Below are 20,855 nucleotides of genomic sequence, written 5' to 3'. Positions count from 1 at the left end.
TGTTTTGTACATCTGCAACTAATGTAATACTGTATGTCAATTATATCATGATTAAGAAAAAAATTCTCCTGCCTTGGTACTAAAAAGACCGAAAAGAACAAAAGCATGTTAACATTAATTTGAGTGGCATATGAGCTACATATTATCTTCTGTATGCAAGGGAAGAAAGGCTGAAAACAGTAGTTCCAAAAGACCTGGGCATTAAAGAAAATAATGCAAAATGGCAGCTCCTATATTTAAGTTAGATGCAAGAATCTATAAAACAATGGAAACTTACCTGCCAGAACATAGCTTTTAGGCACTGAATCACCTAGAATATTATCAAAGCAGGTCCCCTGGCTTACCTTTGCCTACTTCCACTAGGACAATGGAACATGAATTCAATCTATATAAACATGTGCCTTGCTTGGTATACAGAATATACAGAATATAGAACTTTACAGTTTTCCTCAATAGTAAAGAGATGTCTGCTATCTTTTGGGGTGTTGGTAGCTCTATAGCTTGGGGAAAGGAATCGCTGAGATTGTCGCTGCTAGAAGTTTGAAATTTTTCAAAAAGAACTGGTGTGATGGACAAAGGCTGCTTTCAGGGGGAGCCCCATTAGTTGGTGGTGATTAACCAGTGAAAGAAGCCAAGAACCTAACCTAAGGAGTGTAGGTCAACTTTGAAGAATGAAATAGAAACATAAAATGTGCGTATGTGTGTTTTAATAGTATATCTATGCATAGGTTGTTCTAGTATGCATATACTACATTACAGGGTTATTTTATAATTATGATGGCATTTCTCTTTCCCTTGACAGTTGTATCAATAATCTGATCTTTCTTCCATTATTTCCAATTTTTGTAGTTTCAGGGGAGAATGTGGGGAAGTAAATGGTTAATTCATTGGTATTTCTAGAATAATATAAAAACCTTGAGAAAGAACATAAGCAGTTGATATAAAAAAGGCAAACAGGCTATCTACTGGACACTGTAGAGTGATATAATAAAGCAATTACAAATATCAACAATATTAACAAGTTGCTCTTAGAAACTGGTTAAAGTAACTGTAGATTGTTGAAGGGAACTAGAGTAAATAAGTGGAGGTGATTTGAGTATACATGAACAGGGAGTGATGAATTACAAATATTATTCATAGTCTAGTGGGAATTCTTGGTTTTAAAAAGTAGAAATTCCTATGAAATTCTCATATTTTAAAACAAATTCTTACTAGACATGAGTACAATTTTTAAATCCATCCTTATAAGACAAAGGGAATCCGGTGAGATATACCTTTATTACATATACCGACCTATGCTGAAACTGTTTTTCTTTTTTGATGTGATTTTGGGAAAATTACTTAGTGTTCATCTGTAAAATGAGGAAAATTGTATTACTTCATTAGATTATTATAACAAATGCAATGTAAAGCAAGTAGAACAGAGCCTGGTACAAAGAAAAGTTCTCAAAAACTGTTCAGCACTATCATTGTTAATGATGGTCTGTCTTATGGGCCATCATTATACAGTGATTTTTTGGTGTGGGGAGCAGGGATAGTGCACAATTCTCCAAATAATTCTGGTCAAATTTGGTATTTATATACATTAACTCCAATTTAAATTTGGAAGCAAAGGTCTCCAGATACCTTTCTAATCAACCTATAGTCACATTTCTGTGTATGTTCTTCTTTCATAGGATAATAGAATCATCTTATAGTCTTTAAAGGCACTGATGCTAAAGTCTTTTAAAGTTAATATTAAAATACACACAGATATTTTGATCTATTAAATTTAGGCTGCAGCAGCATTAGCTGACAGGTCAATCTATTTTCTACCACGTCTGAAAGAAACTTTCCTAAATAGCCCAGCAACCTGAATGCAGAATTGTACTTCGAAGTACACAGCCCTCTGGTTCTCAGTTCAGAGTCAGCTCCTCCAGCCCTGGTTTCCCTTTTTCCATGAAACACCTGAAAGCATTCAATTACTGGGAAGTTTTGCTGTAAATACCAAATAGGAGGGAGTGGGAGTGGCTAAGATATAAACCTGTACCCTTATACTATTTGGCTCAATATTCTATTTAGACAGTTTTCATTTAAATGAAGATGATTTTAAAGATTTTATTTTTAAGTAAAAAGGAAGATGATTTTAATGTAAAAACTTACAGCACTTCTTAGAAAAGATCAGGATTTAAAATCCTGCTATTTCCACTGGTTTCAGTATGGACTGCCTTGACAAACCACCTTTAAAAAGTTATTTAACTTCTCTGAGCAACAATTTCTTTGTCTCTTGATAAAAAAGCAGCAGAGAGCTAATCAAAACACCAGACACCAGTGGTTCTGGCTTTGCTGTCAAATTTGGAAAATTTGGAAAATTTCAGCAAGTCAGTTTAATTTTTGATACTTCTTATTTGTAACCTTCTCATAAAAGCTAAAAAACATAAAGTTTTCCTTTGGTACATCCAGCACAGAAAGTATGTCATTTCACTTACAACATTTTACAAACATATATTATAGTTAACAGGGATCAAGAAGAGGATTTCAAAGGTGAATGGCAAGAATAATCAATTCTGTGATTACTCAATTTATAAATTAGAACATTTTAAGCAGATTTTTAAAACAGATATGCACAGTAGTTTTTACTTTTATTTTTGTTCAGCAGGATGGAAATGGAAATACTAGTAATAGTAACATGTTAAAAGGAACCATTACAGAAGTACCCCAAACCAAAAAAATGACTCAAATGATCTAGATCTATAATTTCAAATGGGTACAAGTAGGGAGGGCAGGCTGTTTGGTACATTCTGACTTCAAGCAGGGAAGTAGGACTACGCAACTAATGTTTTTCTTTTGTGAAAGATCCCCTAGGACATGGGTAGTCAAGACTACAGAGTTTTCATAATCTAAATGACATAAAAGGTATGTTTCTATAAAATAAAGAGCATAACAAAGATTTAGAGTAAATGACTATGATAAAGCAAGGAAAGAAAAGAACTACTAAGAATGAGAATACTAAAATAGACCTATTTCCTTGAGTCCTCAAATCATTGTTTAATTTATAAACATTAACTAATGCCCTATTCTGGTAAGGTGTTATTTTTACTCAGACTTGAGGGGTTAAGTGACTTGCCTAGCACCCTATACTAAAACAAGAGCAGAACTGGATTTATGGTAAGAGCTGGTGGCACTGAGTCCCACACATAGACCCAAGGTCAGGCTCATGTCCCACGAGGGTAGTATAATTTTCAATGAGCCAGCAGGGCTACAGCTTGGAAAACTGCTTGAACCAATACTTTTTAAGGCCAACAATATCTACGTTATCAAATGAGAAAAATAGAGTACAATAATAAAATTGTCAATCAGCCACAGAAAATTTTACCAACTCTTGATTTTCTCCCCAAATTCTCCAATGGCAACCCTAATATTCTTTTCTCTTCCTGGCTTGCTGACTTTTATCACAATCTTACAAATTGCAGGAATGAGAGGATTTAGGATAAACCTAAAATCTGAAAAGCCAACTCAACATTTAAGTTGATCATAACTAATAATTTATAATAAAGAAAATTCCACCACAATGACTATAGGGGTGTCATTACATAAACTATGACCTTCACATGAAGGAATATAGTGCAGCCATTAGAAATTATGTTGAGAAGAACATTTAGTGTTAAAGAATAATGTTATAAATAATTAGGTTAAAAAGTGTATAAAACATGATAAAAATCTACAAAAGAAAAAAATGAGAGAGGAAGTATGTGTATGTATAAATGTACAAAGAAAAAGAGCTGTTGAGCTTCCACGGACAAAAAAAGAACAAAACACAACTATTGTACTCTAGCTAGTAAACTTGGTTTTTGTAGGAAAAAGGGTTAGTAATTCTAAAATAACATCAGGAGTATGCTAGGATTGAGGAAATAGTAAATATGTTTTGAATAATAAGAGCCAGGTTTTTCACAGGTGGAGAAAGGACTTATAAATTTAAAAAGAAGAGTGAAATGAATCTTTTGGTACTGGATTGGAATTAGAGGTATTAGAAATGAACTCATGGTTTTGTAAATACAAATGTTTTCACACACATATATACATATACACAGAGATAAGTAGATATGCAAATGGACAGAGATGTCTGTCTGCATACTTATATTTCCTAGCTTTGTCCCAGTGGGTAGGTCTAGAGGCAAAGATACCCAGGTAGTGCTGGAGTCAACAAGCCTCCAGATTTTAGTCTCTAAACTATTCTCTAATAAAAAGAACCAGGGCTCTTTGGAAACATGGCTGATTCCAGTGCTAGCGCAGGGAGAGATACAAGATGGAAGACTGCAAGGTGATGTTAAAATAATAATGTGTACATGTCAAAGGGATACAGGAACCAGTGTGAGAGGCCCCAGTGGTTGATGCTGAGACAATCTGTGCAGCAAAATAAATAATGATAGCAATGGATTTTACCCAATAGAATAAAACAAAATCTCATGAGTCTATACTTATATAAATAAATAAGTGAATAAAATATAAGTAAATAGAGAACAAGTTCTTCCTTCCAGTAGAATTCCAGGGAAAATGGAAATAGAGAATCAGAATAGTAATAATTGCTTCAGGCAAAATTCACCAATGGATGCTGAAAATAATGTGGCAAAGTATGAAAGAAACAGGATATTTGCATAATCTCAAATCTCAAAGCATCTCCCCACAAAATACATATTAATTTCAAAAGGCAAAGAAGTAACTACAGTGGAGTAGTGTAACTACAGTGAACATATATATATATATATTCCATCCAATTATGAGGAAACATTAGGCAAACCCAAATTGAGGGACAGTTCTATAAAATAACTGGTCAGTATTTTTCCAAAAGTGCCAAGATCATGAAAGTCAAGGAGACTAAGAGAAATGACTACTAAATGCAGTGTGGGTTTCTTCAAAAAACGAAAGAATTTCCAATGGGCAAAAGACAGTAACTTCAACAAATGGAGTTGGGAAACATTGAGAGCAATATGCAAAGGAATGAAACTTGACCACTTTCTTATACCATACACACAAATAAATTCAAAAAGGATTAAAGACTTAAATGTAAAATCTGGAACCATAAAAATCCTAGAGGAGAGCACAGGCAGTAACTTCTCTGACATCAACCATAGTAACTTTTTTCTAGATAGGTTCCCTAAGGCAAGGAAAACAAAAGCAAAAATAAACTATCGGGACTACTTCAAAATAAAAAGCTTCTGTACAGTGAAGGAACCAATCAATAAATCTAAGAGGCACTCTACAGAATGGGAGAAGATATTTGCAAGTGACATATCTGATAAAGGATTAGTATCCAAAATATATAAAGAACTTGTATAAATCAATACCTGCAAAACAAATAATTCAATTAAAAATGGGCAAGGAGACAGGAACAGATATTTTTTCAAAGAAAACATACAGACGGCCAACAAACACATGAAAAGATGCTCATCATCACTTATCATCGGGGAAATTCAAATTAAAACTATAATGCAGTATCACCTTGCACTTGTTAGAATGGCTAAAATCAACAACACAAGAAACAACAGGTGTTGGTGAAGTTGTGGAGAAAAAGTAACCTTCTTGCGCCGTTGATGTGGGAATGTAAACCGGTGGAGCCATTGTGGAAAACAGTATGGAGGTTACTCAAAATGTTAAAAATAGAACTACCTTATGATCTAGCAATCACAATACTATTTACCCAAAGAATACAAAAACACTAATTCAAAGGATACATGTACCCCTATGTTTATAGCAGCATTATTTATAATAGCCAAGACATGGAAGCAGCCCAAGTGTCCACTCATAATTGAATAGATAAAGAAGATGTGGGGTATGTGTGTACATGTCTTCCTAGAGAGGTAAATCATGTGCTGCTTACAAAAGGAAGTCAAAAAATATCTGTGTTTATTATAGCCTTACTTCCCTAATTCCTGAAAGTTTGTACTTATTCTATTTTATGAAATATTCCTATTCTTTTAGATGATATAATTTTTTTATGATAATAAAAATTTTAGAAGCTAATTTTAAAACATTTAAACATTTCAGAAAAGCATAAAGGAGAAATTAAAAACCACCCACAATCCTGCTAGAGATGGCTTTTGGTGGACACTATTCTGCATCTTCTCTCTAGGTATATTTGCAGATATTTTACAGATATTTTACATACATGTAGAATTCACAAATGAAATTGTAATATTTTACAGCATTCTGTAACTGGAAAGATACTTAGGTTATTTACAAGTCATTAATTTTGTAAATGATACTATAATGTACCTCCATGTACACCTTAAAAACACCCTAAGTTTTTGGGAAATTTTTAAAATTGTTTTTTATTATAGAAATGTCCAAAAAAGGTAAAATGTAGAAAATCAACTCTCTCATAATCTCACTCCCTTAGGAGGGCTTCACCAACACTGCTTCTCTCCCAATCATCTTTCAGTAAATGCAGCTCCATTCCTCCATTTGCTCAGGAGAAAAGCCCTGGAAACCTCTCTGGCTCCTCACTTTCCCTAAAAACCATTTTCCAATTCATCAGCAGATTCTGTTAATTCTGAAAAAAAGAATACAGGAAACCAACCAATTCTAACCAATCTCACACATACCAACCTGGTCCAGCCACCATCATTTCATGCCTAGCCCTAAAGCACTCAAGGTATGAAAAGTTCATTGATAGGGTTTCAGATTCCACATTGCAACTTTCAAGAAAAACCGCATGTCAAGTTTCCATGTAGTGTCAAAAAAGAATATCCCCAATTACCTGAAAAGGCTATAAAAAAATACTCTTCCCCTTTCAAACTACGTATCTCTGTGAGGCTGGCTTTTCTTCATATACTTCATACTTTTTTTCATAAAACATCATATTGTAACAGACTGATTGCAAAAGAAGATATATGAATCTAGCTGACTTCTAATAAGCTAGACATTAAAGATATTTGCAAAAATGTAAAAAAATTCTATACTTTTCACTAACTTTCTTTATTGTCTTAGAAAATAGTTACTTTTCCTGAAAAATCATGTTATTTCTATTAACATATAATGGGTTTATTATTTTTAAATAACATAATAAATATTTGAGAATTTTTCAGTTTTAATTAACATGGTAAATGTTCATAAAAATAACCAACATAACCACTAGTGAACCACTGCTCTAGCAGCTTCCCTCTCAGAGTAAAAGCCAAAATCCTTAACGGTTTACAAACTCCCTACCTTGACCTGACCCCATTTTCTCTGAGAAAATAATCTCCATATCCACTGCTTTTTAACTTCACTTCTAGTGCCCCTTTCCACCTTCTTTACAATGGTCTCCTTTATTTTGCTTTGACTATACCAAGTAAGTTCCTACATGAGAGATATGGCACTAGCTTTTTGTAGTTTTTGGAGTATACTCACTTGGATAACCCTATCGCTCACTCTTTTCTTTTAATCCTTTCTTTAACGTTACCTTATAAGCAAGACAGTCCCTGAATACATTTAAAGTAGTGAAAAACAACACTTTCCATCTTTCTCTATATTTCCTTTATTCTACTTTATTACTTAAAAAAAATAGCAGTTATCACCCCTTCACTTATATTTTTAAATGTCTTTTCCATCTCAAGTGAAAGCCCATAACAGCAGTCAGTCTTTTGCTTGTTCACTGCTGTATGCTCAGTACCTAGAAAAGTACCTGGCATTTACTTTTACTTTCAATTTTCATCCAATGGATAACTGAAATTGTCATCTTATTGCATTTATATTTGCCTTTTACTTTGAAAATTCTTGATTTGATTCATTAGATTTTTCTCAACAATGATATGATAAAATATTTTAAATGCAAGTATATTTTATCCTAGAACAGGGGGAAGAAAGCAGAAATGATGGGATAAAATATAAGTATTAGACTTTCATACCTGACATACTCTGAGCGCTTGGTCCAAGACTGTCTTGGTATCAGTGTCATAATCTGGGCAGGGCAGCATGGTTCTGCTGAGATGTGCCTGTAGTAGGAGATGTGCTTTGGTGTGAGGGCTATCAAATGAATGAGGATTAGATTCAAAGGGAAGACATTTTGCCAGTTCACTATTCATATGATCTTCATTATGTCTTACTGGCAGATCTGTGTATTCTTCTGCATCCTGGAAAAAAAACACACACACACACACATATATATATATATACATATAGAAAATAATGTTGGATCAAAAGTATAATAATTAATGTACTTCTTAGCTTAACTACTGACATTTAAAACATCGTTTAGAAGAACCATAAGGTAACCAATCATGCCCCTTAGAACTTTGCTTTATTCAATACTATTATTAATATGTAAGTGCAAGCTAGTAATGTACAATATATCTGAAATGCTCTTCTTATTTATACAATCAACAAAAATAACAGAGGACCTGCTGGGCATCACACAATATACTTAACATTGGAGCCACAGGAGTGAACCAGAAAGAGAGTTCCTCAGGGACAGTAAGTTCTACAAAGTACAATGAAGGTTATTATATGGTAAGTCCAGGGTGCTGAAGGGACATTCAGTTTGGGGACCTACTTATTTTAGACAGTCAGGGAAAGTTTCTTGGAAACAATGACATTTAAGTTAAGATCTATAAGATGAGGGAAAGGAATATGGCAGGGCTGGGGCAGGGAGGTTGAGGATAAGATTGGTGAAGTAAAAGGATGAAAAGAAGAATCATTAACTTAAAATTTATTGTAATAGATTAAAATAAAATGATTTGAAATTGAGAGTTTCCAGTTCCACATGTAAGGAGCGTGGAAGTCACCATTCTAACCTAACAACAAGTAAAAAGCTGAACAAATTGAAAGATCAACAACTCTTCTTGGATCCATAAAAGAGAAGAGGACATGGGGCAAACTGCTGCCCCCAAGATTGGAGACATAGGCAAATACAGGGAGTCATGGCTAACAGAAGCAGATACTCACGAGCAGAAACCACCAAGGGAACCAGTGCTGAAGTAAGAAAACCTGAGCTGTAATTGTTTAATTGCTGGAGGATCAGTGTGGACAACTCAGAGTTAAAAACTCCAGGAGGAGCCAGTCTTAGGGGAACCCCCAAAATGTTGTGAAATTTACCTTCAGGAGCTTGGCCAGATTCCTATGGGAAATATCAGAGAAAAATTTGCTGGAGCTTCCAGCAGGAGGTTCTAGCAGGGGGTTTCCAGTTTGAAATATGCCAGAGAATTCTGTTCTTAACAAGGCCTATTCTCAGGAGAAACTAGTTAACTACAGCCTAACCTAAGGTACTGTTAGAGCTTAAATGACCTGGGGTAAGGGAAATACCCAACTTCAGCCACTGTAGTCATCCTGTCCTGTCTATGAGGGGAGAAAAAACCTGAGAAACACTTCACATCTGTGAAGTTCACGGACCCGAGGCCTGGCTCACTAAAAGACTGAGACCTAATCATGGAACTATAGCATATTTCTTCCCACTTCACTAGCACATTACTAAAGACCTATTTACAGCAGTTTTTTTTTTTACACAAAGTACATTATGTCTGGGTATCAAGAAAATATTACAAGATATAGCAAAAGGTAAAAAAAAAAAACAAAAAACCCTGCCACAAAATGAAAAAAAAAAACAAAAACCTACCCAATTTGAATAGGCAGAGCCAACATCAGAATGGCAGAGATAATGGAATTACCAGACTGGCAGAGATATTGGAATTACCAGACTGGGAATTTAAAACAACTATAATTAGTTGCTAATCAACTAATATATGCTAAGGGCTCTAATGGATAAACTAGACAGCATTAAGAACTGATGAGCCTGGGTGGTTCAGTTGGTTAAGCATCTAACTTCAGCTCAGGTCATGATCTCAGGGTCCTGGGATAGAGCGCGGAGGTAGGCTCCACACTTAGCAGGGAGTTTGCTTGTCCCTCTGCCCCTCCCCCCATTTGCGCTCTCTCTCTCTCTCTCTCTCTCTCTCTCTAATAAATCAATACAATCTTAAAAAAAAAGAACAGATGGGCAATGTAAAGTGAGGTGAAAATGCTAGAAAGAACCAAAAAGAAATGCTAAAGACAAAAAACATTGTAACAGACACGAAGAACACTTTTGATGGACTTATTAGTAGACAGGGCATGGCTAAGAAAAGAACTTCTGAGCTAAATGACATTATCAATGGAATCTTCAAGAACTAAAAAGCAAAGAGAACAAAGACTGAGAGAACCAGAATAGAATATCCAAGGACTATGAACAACTATGAAAGGTATAACATACACATAGTGGGAATACCAGAACAAGAAGAAAGAAACAGAAGAAATATGTGAAACAATAATGACTGAGAATTTCCCCAAATTGATGTCAGACACCAAATCACAGATCCAGGAAGCTCAGAGAACACCATGCATAATGAATCCAAAAAATCTACACTGAGGCATATCATCTTCAAACTTTGATTCCAAATAAAGAAAAAGTCCTGAAATGAGCTAGAGGAAAAATACACCTTATAGAGGAACAAAGATAAGAACTATATGTGACTTCTCAAAAACCATGCAAGCAAGAAGAGAGGGGAATGAAATATTTAAAGTGCTGACAGAAAAAACTCACCAACCTAGAATTTTGTACCCTATAAAGTTACCCTTCAAAAGTGAAAGAGAAAAACTTTCTCAAATAAAAACTGAGTTAATTTGTTGCCAGTAGACATGACTTACATGATACTTTATAAGAAGTTCTTTAGAGTGAAGGAAAATCATATAGGTCAGAAACAATTTAAATAAAGGAAAGAAATGAAGATAACATAAAGCTTTACTTTTTCTTTTCTTTTTTTATTTAAAAGATTTTATTTATTTATTTATTTGAGAGAGAATGAGAGAGCGAGCGAGAGAGAATGAGAATGGAGAGGGTCAGAGGGAAAAGCAGACTCCCCGCCAAGCAGGGAGCCTGATGTGGGACTCGATCCCCAGACTCCAGGATCATGACCTGAGTCGAAGGCAGTCACTTAACAGATTGAGCCACCCAGGTGTCCCAAAGCTTTTATTTTTCTTATTGTTAACTGACCTGATTAACACTTTGTTCAAGATAATAATAGCAACAATGTATTTGATTATGTATGTTTATGTATATATCTTACATATATATGCTTGTGTGAGTGTATGTGTGTGTGTGTCTGTGTATGCTTATATAAAGTAAAATGAATGACAACAATGATACAAGAAAGAGGAGGCAGGAATTAGTATTATTGTGTTATTATAAAGTATTCACACTACCTGTGAAGCAGTATGATGTTAATTGAAAATGGAACTGGAATAGTAGTAAATGTATATTGTAAACTGGGGCAATCACTAAAAAAAGAAAAAGTATAACCGATATACTAATAAAGGAGAAAGTGAAATCACATAAATGCTCAATTAAAACCACAAAAGGCAGGAAAAGAGTGGAAGACAAAAATGGGAACAAAGAAGGGGCACCTGGTGGCTCAGTCAGTTAAGCATCTGCCTTCAGCTCAGGTCATGCTCAGTGGGGAGTCTGCTTCTCCCTCTGTCCCTTTCCCCCCCTTGTGCTCTCTCTGTCTCTCTCAAATAAATAAAAATCTTTTTTTTTAAAAAAAGAACGAGGGCAACAAACAGAAAACAGTAACAAATATGGTAGATATGAATCCAACTGTAACAGTAACCACTCTGAATGTCAGTGGTCTAGATGATTAAAAGACAGAGACTGTTAGAGTGGATAAAAAAACACAACCCAACTATATGTTGTTTACAAGAAACCCACTTTAAGTATAAAGACACATATAGATTAAAAAAGTAAGTGGATGGAGAAAAATATACCATGCTAACACTAATCAAAAGAAAAGCAAGGATAGCTAATACTAATTTCAGACAGAGCAGACTTTAAAGCAAGGAAAGTTATCAGGGAAAAAGAAGGGAATTACATAATGATAAAGGGGTCAATTCACCTGGAAGACATAATTTTTAGTGTGTATGTGCCTAACAACAGAGCATTCAACTATGTAAGTGCAGTGACTGACTGAATGCAGGATTGTCTTAATATCTGAAAATCATTTAATATAATTCACTTTATTAATAAACTTAAAAAGAAAAACACTATCACCTCAGTTGATGCAGAAGAAAATATATGACAAAATCTAACATCCATCCCTAATGAAAGCTCTCAGCAAATTAAAAAAGAAGGGTACCTTCATCTTTGAGAAACCTACAACTAATATATTTAACAGTAACTGAATGCTTTCCCCCTAAGATCAGGAATAAGACAAGGATGTCTTCTCTTTGTATTTCTATTCAACACTGCACCAGAAGTTTCAGTCAGTGCAATCAGACAAGAAATAAAAGAAACACAGATTGAAAAGAAAGAAGTAAAACTGTCTTCATTTGTAAATGATATGATCATCAAGGTAGAAAACCTAATGGAATCTACAAAATAATCTAGAGTAAGTGAGTTTAGCAAGGTTGCAGGATATAAGATTAATGTACAAAAATTAACTGTATAATTATATTTCTGTATATCAGCAACCAACAATCAGAAATGAAAAAATATATAGCATAAAATATATGAAACACTTAGAGATGAATCTGAAAAAAAAAAAAACCCATGAAACACCTGTACACTGAAAACTACAAAACACTGCTAAGAAAAATTAGAGGACCTAACTAAATGGAGAGAGATATATCCTAATTCTCCTAAACTTGATCTTTTTAGTATAGTAAAAGTTTACTATAATCTCAATAAAAACCACAGCAGACTTTTATTCCCCTTACGGTAGAAACTGACAAATTGATTCCAAAAAGAAATAAAACGCATCCGAATCAGGAAAGAAGAAGTCAAACTCTCACTCTCTGCAGATGATATGATACTTTACGTGGAAAACCCAAAAGATTCTACCCCAAAACTGCTAAAACTCATACAGGAATTCAGTAAAGTGGCAGGATATAAAATCAACGCACAGAAATCAGTGGCATTCCTATACACCAACAACAAGACAGAAGAAAGAGATATCAAGGAGTCGATCCCATTTACAATTGCACCCAAAACCATAAGATACCTAGGAATAAATCTAACCAAAGAGGCAAAAAATCTGTACTCAGAAAACTATAAAATCCTCATTAAAGAAATTGAGGAAGACACAAAGAAATGGAAAAACGTTCCATGCTCATGGATTGGAAGAACAAATATTGTGAAGATGTCAATGCTACCTAGGAGCAATCTACACCTTTAATGCAATCCCTATCAAAATACCATCCACTTTTTTCAAAGAAATGGAACAAATAATCCTAAATTTGTATGGAACCAGAAAAGACGCCGAATAGCCAGAGGAATGTTGAAAAAGAAAAGCAAAGCTGGCGGCATCACAATTCCAGACTTCCAGCTCTATTACAAAGCTGTCATCATCAAGACAGTATGGTACTGGCGCAAAAACAGACACATAGATCAATGGAACAGAATAGAGAGCCTAGAAATGGACCCTCAACTCTATGGTCAACTAATCTTCGACAAAGCAGGAAAGAATGTCCAATAGAAAAAAGTCTCTTCAACAAATGGTGTTGGGAAAATTGGACAGCCACATGCAGAAGAATGAAACTGGACCATTTCCTTACACCACACACAAAAATAGACTCAAAATGGATAAAGACCTAAATGGGAGACTGTAGTCCATCAAAATCCTAGAGGAGAAGACAGTTAGCAACCTCTTCGACTTCAGCTGCAGCAACTTCTTCCTAGAAACATCGCCAAAGGCAAGGGAAGCCAGGGCAAAAATGAACTATTGGGACTTCATCAAGATAAAAAGCTTTTGCAGAGCAAAGGAAACAGTCAACAAAAACAAAAGAAAACTGACAGAATGGGAGAAGATATTTGCAAATGACATATCAGATAAAGGCTAGTATCCAAAATCTATAAAGAACTTATCAAACTCAACACCCAAAGAACAAATGATCCAATCAAGACATGGGCAGAAGACATGAACAGACATTTTTCCAAAGAAGACATCCAAATGGCCAACAGACACATGAAGAAGAGCTCAACATCACTCGGCGGCAGGGGAATCCAAATCAAAACCTTAATGAGACACCACCTCACACCAGTCAGAATGGCTACAATTAACAAGTCAGGAAACAACAGATGTTAGTGGGGATGCGGAGAAAGGGGAACCTTCCTACACTGTTGGTGGGAGTGCAAGCTGGTGCAGCCACTCTGGAAAACTGTATGGAGGTTCCTCAAAAAGTTGAAAATAGAGCTACCCTATGACCCAGCAATTGCACTACTGGATATTTACCCCAAAGATACAAGTGTAGTGATCCGAAGGGGTATGTGCACCCCGATGTTTATAGCAGCAATGTCCACAATAGCCAAACTATGGAAAGAGCCAAGATGTCCATCGACAGATGAATGGATAAAGAAGATATGGTGTATATATACAATGGAATATTATGCAGCCATCAAAAGGAATGAAATCTTGCCATTTGCAATGACGTGGATGGAACAGGAGGATATTAGCTGAGCGAAATAAGTCAATCAGAGAAAGACATGTATCATATGATCTCACTGATATGAGGAATTCTTAATCTCAGGAAACAAAGTGAGGGTTGCTGGAGTGGTGGGGGAGTGGGAGGGATGGGGTGGCTGGGTGATAGACATTGGGGAGGGTATGTGCTATGGTGAGCACTATGAATTGTGAAGACTGCTGAATCACAGACCTGTACCTCTGAAACAAATAATACATTATATGTTAAAAAAAAAAGAAGATAGTAGGAAGAGAAAAATGAAGCGGGGGCGGGGGGATATTGGAGGGGGAGATGAACCATGGGAGACTATGGACTCTGAAAAACAAACTGAGGGTTCTAGAGGGGAGGGGGGTGGGGGGATGGGTTAGCCTGATGATGGGTATTAAAGAGGGCACGTTGTGCATGGAGCACTGGGTGTTATACACAAACAATGAATCATGGAACATCTGGAACTTTACTCAGCAATAAAAAGAAGGAACTATTGATACTCACCATAATATGGATGAATCTCAGAATAATTATGATGAGAGAAGTGAGATCAAAAACAGAGTATATAGTCTAGGATTTGCAATAATCTACAGAGACAAAGCCGATTGGTGGTTGTCTAGGGAAGGGGTCAGGGTGGGGAGGCGAGGGAGTTAAAGCTCACAGAGGGGTATGAGATAACTTCTCATTTGCACCTGATAGGCACAGAATTCCTGCCTAGTTAAAAAAACTGTGTGATGGAACCCCTGAAGACTGTATCATTTGGAATTCAATAATATGAAAGCATTAGAGTATTCTACTACCCATGTATGTTTTCCTCTTTTGCTTGACTTAGAATTTCAGAAACCTGTGCCTTTACTGTATGCTAAGAATATACTATAAGACTACTAAAAAGATAGTTATATCCTTATGATAAAAATTCAGACTATATTAAGAGGCAAATTCTTATTTTAAAAACGAAAAGGAATAAATTCATTTAAACAAATATTTGTTGACTATCTGCCTTATGAGAAAGACATACATTATTCAACCAATCACATAAATAAATGCAAATTTAATAAGGTGATAAGTGCTACGAAGAAGAAACGTACAGAAGCAAGACAGAGGTTAGCCAAGAAATTTGACTGAGTTAGTAAGGTCATAAAGGCTTCCTGAAGAAAAAGGCAGGTAAGATAAGATACAGAGATCAGCAGATATTAACTAAATGAAGAGAGAAGTGAAGTATTCTAGGAACAGTACATACAAAAGTCCTATAGTGGGAAGGAAAATCATGAGTCTAAGAGACTAAAAGAGTCTAAAAATAACTTCAATTGATTTAATATAGTATGCTGAAAAATATTTTAAATGAATATCTGAAATATTGTTTAACTGAACTAGATAAATATTTTAAAATTATGATTCATCTTATTTTGCTTTGCATTAGTCAAAAATATCACAGCAACTCTATACTATTTTAAATGCTAGCTTCACCTTTTGGACTGCTTCGTGTAAAAATGTGTATGCTGACATATTAGCAATTAATCATTTTTTGTCCCTATGTGTCATGTTGGTTTTCCTTTCATATGCCATTTCAACTCTTTCCTGTCTGTTCTCTCTGAAGTCATCTGCTAAAGAAGGACCAGTTATACATGACAGTTATATTATTTTTGATTTCAGGTGAATTTCAGGACTGAAGCATCATCACGTGATGGCCGATCAATCTCAATGTAATATCTGGACTCCATCCAAATCCCTATCAGTGACTTTCCACTTATTCGAGGCTTGCCAAATGGTTAAGAAAAAATGAACAGCACGTAAGAAAGACGGTGGTTCAGAAATCTAAAAATGTGACCTTTTCCTTCAAGGAAATTAAAATGATATTGGAGGAAAATTTATATAAATAATTATTTTAAGTGTAGAATAAAATACTGTTATTTAGGGAAGAGCACTTGGAATGAATTGGGTGTGCTGGAAAGTTTCCCAAAAGAGACAATGTTTGTTCTAGGCTTAGAACAATTTGTAGAAGAGGACAGAGGGAGAGAGATTCCTTGCATTCCATGCAGAGAAAATAACATGAGCAGATCTATAAAAACAGATAAGGAGGGGTCTGAGGTTTAAGCCTCAGGGATGAAGAGAATGATGATGCTATTAATAGCAGAGAAGTTGGGAACACTCAGTGAGTTGGAGCTTTCTGTCAAGCATACAAAATACACTTAAAGAGAGGGTAATAATCCAGATAGTTGGATGGAGGTGGAGGGAGAAGAAATAAGCTTTAAACCTGTTTCATGGTCTAACATTTTATTCATATTTAGATTTCTTTCTACTGTTCATTAAATACAACTTCTGATCTTTTAGCAGAAGAAAATCAGTAGTTATTTTAATACTGCAAACTGAATTGGCTCTCTAGGTTTTGGATATGTAGGAAACAGGATTAGGCTTACAAATTATATGAAAAGTTCAATTAAAGAAAAATTATACGGAAAGTAAGAATTTGGCTAAAAGCACTAATGGTATTATCTAAGTAATCTACTCTCCTCAGTATAATCTTATTCAAATTTGATTATATGCTTTACACCCCCACCCCCCAAAGCACACACAGAGGAAGGGAGGGAGAGAGAGATAGAGGGAGATTGACTGATTAACAACAATATAAACTAGGCATTTCCCAGGCTTAGTTGCCAAATACCTAAGTGTGAACATCTTTCTGTATTCTGTGGTTCTAGCATCCAAAGATGCGCATGATACACATCTTCATAAAGCATGACTTCTAATGTAAGCAAACTCCTTCATCTGATGCTAAACTAAAGAAACAATGATCTGCCCCAGTGCTAAAGGAAAAATTAGTGGTGTTGAACTCACTGAGAAGCAGTATATCTGAACAGGACTGACTACTTACAGTCATTTTATTGTATTTTTGGGGTCATTTCAGGTAAATTTGATCCTCAGTGCTTTTTGTTGTATTTGCTTACTTTAGAATCTAAACTCCATGTAAGATGTGATTCCACTGTTCTCCAAACCATGCCAATTCTGCTTGAATTACCCCATTTATTGCTTTAATCCCCTGCTTCAGTAGGATTGTGAATTTGCTCACTGCCAGCAGTATCAGTATCACATGAGTCTGCTAACAGCTGAGTACATTTTAGGTTGGAAGAAATGTCGTACAGAAGAGAGATCCTTCTAAGTCTAATAATGGGACCATCAGATCTTTACTGTAGATTACCCAAAGACAGTGACCTTACCAAAAAATTTAATTTAGGGATGCCTTTTCTCAATGCGTGAAGCAATCTTTCTAAACTCAGGATTCTTTAATTTCTTTGCAAAAGCTATACATTTTAATTTTTACTAAAGTAAATAATATATTACCACAACGTACATGGTCTTAGTATGCTGGGCCATTTGTTTACCTAATTTTTATTCAGCATACATTATAATTGGGTATACAATGGTGAATAAAACCAGAGGCATGACCACCTACCTTCACAAAGCTTTACAGTCCAGTGGGGGAGCCAGACCTTTATTAAAATTGACCATAGATAATGTAAAATGACAACTGGACAAGTATAAGGAAGGGGAGGTTCAAATGACAGTGGGTCAGGTAAGGTATCTTTGAGGAGTTTAAGACTGGACTGAAAGAAAGTAAAAAAAAAAATGTTTTTTTGATAAAGAAGGTAGGAGTGATAAGTTTCAAATTTGAATTACAAAAAGGGACACTGACTCTTAGAGGAAAACACAGGCTAGAATGCTTACACAGAATTTATTATTTAATATATGCTTTTGATAAGTAATGTATGTTTCATTATTAAATTTGACACATGCAATGTGTTTGAGATCTTCAAAGGAGTTGACATTTGATTTATAAATATTCATAAAATATCAAACCAATAATAGTTTTTGTAGTTAAAAATTATCCATAATTAACTGAGGCCTCATCAAAAGTAATTACTTCCTCTGAGGATCCCCTCCATTTCTGCTCCCAGTGTTTGAATTAAAGGGGACCCAAAGAATGTAGTAAGTAATTAATCCCCTTAGAAATGTTGTAGACCATGAGGGTGGTATGGGATGGTGTGAGGAGGCAGAGAAAACACTGGATCTGGGAATTCATACAACAGGTGGATTTTCAGCTCTGCCATTTAAAGCTTTAGTGAACCTCTGAAAGTAACTAAACCTCCCTAAGTCCCAAATTCCTTACCTTAAATTGGGATTTGGTGGGAAGATTTGGTGTGACAGTGTTTATAAAACACTCAAAAACTATAAGACTTGGTATAAATGTTAGGAGTTATGATAATAATGATCTCCACATCTGATACCCTACAGGATGTTAGCTGAAGTTTAAGATTCAATTATTTGAGTTTTGTTCTACAGTTTTCAGTTGTAAATCTTTGTTTACAATTATGTAAATATACTTCATTAACCAAAATTACGGTTAATTAACTCACTTTTAAAAATATGATTCTTAAAAATGATTCAAGGAAACAGGATTTTTCTTTTGCTGATGCTTTACTAGTAGTGGCACATTCATTTTATCCAAGTAATCATACAATTTTTATGTAACTGTGTTACAGAAAACACTGGTTCTTTGAAAGACAATGTTCTCATAATACATACAAGAGACAGTCAAAGATAAAATATTCAGGAATTGTATCCTCTTGAACCATAGATTTGATATTGCAGGCTTTAATCTCTAGTCTCCAATCAGGTTTCTTTTAAATCCATACTAATTAAATGTTCACAAAAGCACATCAGTGTGTGATAAGGAAATATGCTCTTTTCAGTGTACCTCAGTGAGCTAACTCAAAATGTTGTGGAAAGATGGAAAAGGAATGAATGATTTATATTACACACCTGGTGCAACTTTTCTGAAGAAGTACTACTGTTACATGACTCTGAAACCCTACAGTATTTTTGAATTAAAACTCAAGTGCCATGAATCCCAAGAATAATGGAAAATATTTTAGATTTATTAGAATAAATAAAGAATATTCTTGGTATTTAATTGTATGTGTGTGTGTGTGTGTGTGTGTGTGTGTTGATTACGGACGAGAGAAACAATCTGAAATGAAGACTGACTGAAGACAACTGCTATTTAATCCTCACTTTCTCTGCCAGACCCTACTGTGAAAACCATGATCATTTATTCCTGGAATTCCAGTTCACAATTTTTCTAAGCTCTTTAGAATGTGGCATGTTTGTTTCATCACTCTACTTAGCTCTTAGCTCCTTCAAGTATTTTATTCTGGATGTTTCAGAATACTTACAAAGGAGATTTCTTACTTAGTTTAGATTGATTAGAAAAGCAGCAATCCCAGGATCAGCAGAGAGAGCTAGTAAAATAATCAAAATCCCTGCTTAAAAACAAACAAGCAAACAAAAACCCTTTTCTAGCCACTTTTTCCTCAGTAGGACACTCTATTTACCTCCAAATTACTCCTCTAATTTTAAACAACTTGTCTAGTTAATTTCCTGTGTGTGATCACTGACTACAAGTGAGGTTCATTTTCTTATCTACATCATGTAGGTAATTAAAGGAAATTGAAAGTGGGCAGTGAAGCTTTTATGCAACTGGGATTGAAGCTGAATGGAGGGCAGCGAGGTCAGTGGAGTCCATTATATTTTTATGAGAGAGGCTGGTCTGTCTGCCCTGTCCTTGTTTATTTAGTGGAGGCTGGACAGCCTACTAACTGCAAATCTATGTCTCTGATTTGCCCAGCTGTCCTTGTATAAAGACATCTTCCCCTGCAAATGTTAAATGACAGTGATTGACAACCTATGATGAACTCTGCTTGCAACCCCCTGCTACTGTTTTTAGATTGCAAAAGAAAAAAAACAGAATAAAGAAACATCTTTCATAATCACATCAAATGGGCCCTGCTGTTCACTCAATAGTTTTTATTTTGTTTCCCTTGTCACTACAAATCTCAATCTGTTCTACAAATGCCATAAACTCAGCTACTCCACATAAAGTAAAAAATTAAAAAAAATGTATGTAATACAAGCTACATTTTGCTTATATATTTGCACTGGTTTAAGTTTATTGGGGATATATACTCTTACATAATGGTTTGTTCACACCATCTTATCACTAACTTACTTTGCTTGTTCTCCTAAGAACGTGGCATATCTATACTGCTGAGAAATGTTTTTCAGTGATTGGCTGGCACTTGGGTTTAGTTAGGGTTCTGGTAGCTTTATTCAATATATAAACCTTACATATTCTTGTGACTCTTAAATGCATTGGCTGTACAGCTTACCTTTTAGATTTGTTAAAATAAGAAGCTTATTACAGTCTACTTAGGCTTTTTCTTTAAAGAGTATGTAAGTGGATGCTGTTTGTGTGTGTTTAGGTATATTTTTTGCTGTACTTAAGCAAACTGCAGAGGTAAGAAACAGCCAGAATGAGTTCATGCTTGGCTTGTACAAGTGTTGCATAAGGTAAACTAGTACTTTTAAGTCAC

General features: G+C 35.1%; 1 protein-coding gene across 1 annotated transcript in view; it reads right to left on the bottom strand.

The window, feature by feature from the left end:
* The window catches only part of ASCC3 (activating signal cointegrator 1 complex subunit 3), a 338,572-nt gene that overhangs the window by 22,831 nt on the left and 294,886 nt on the right, over nucleotides 1-20,855 (bottom strand). Inside the window, exon 37 of the mRNA XM_028104151.2 lies at nucleotides 7,866-8,090. Coding sequence (XP_027959952.1) covers nucleotides 7,866-8,090 — 225 coding nt within the window. The remainder of the gene's footprint in view (nucleotides 1-7,865; nucleotides 8,091-20,855) is intronic.

Source organism: Eumetopias jubatus, unplaced genomic scaffold (assembly GCF_037043125.1).
Source record: "Eumetopias jubatus isolate StellerSeaLion01/CBP00866 unplaced genomic scaffold, mEumJub1_p1.0 scaffold_6, whole genome shotgun sequence".
Classification (NCBI taxonomy): Eukaryota; Metazoa; Chordata; class Mammalia; order Carnivora; family Otariidae; genus Eumetopias; species Eumetopias jubatus.
The sequence above is the reverse complement of the archived record's forward strand: the minus strand, read 5'-3'. Positions and strand labels throughout refer to the sequence as shown.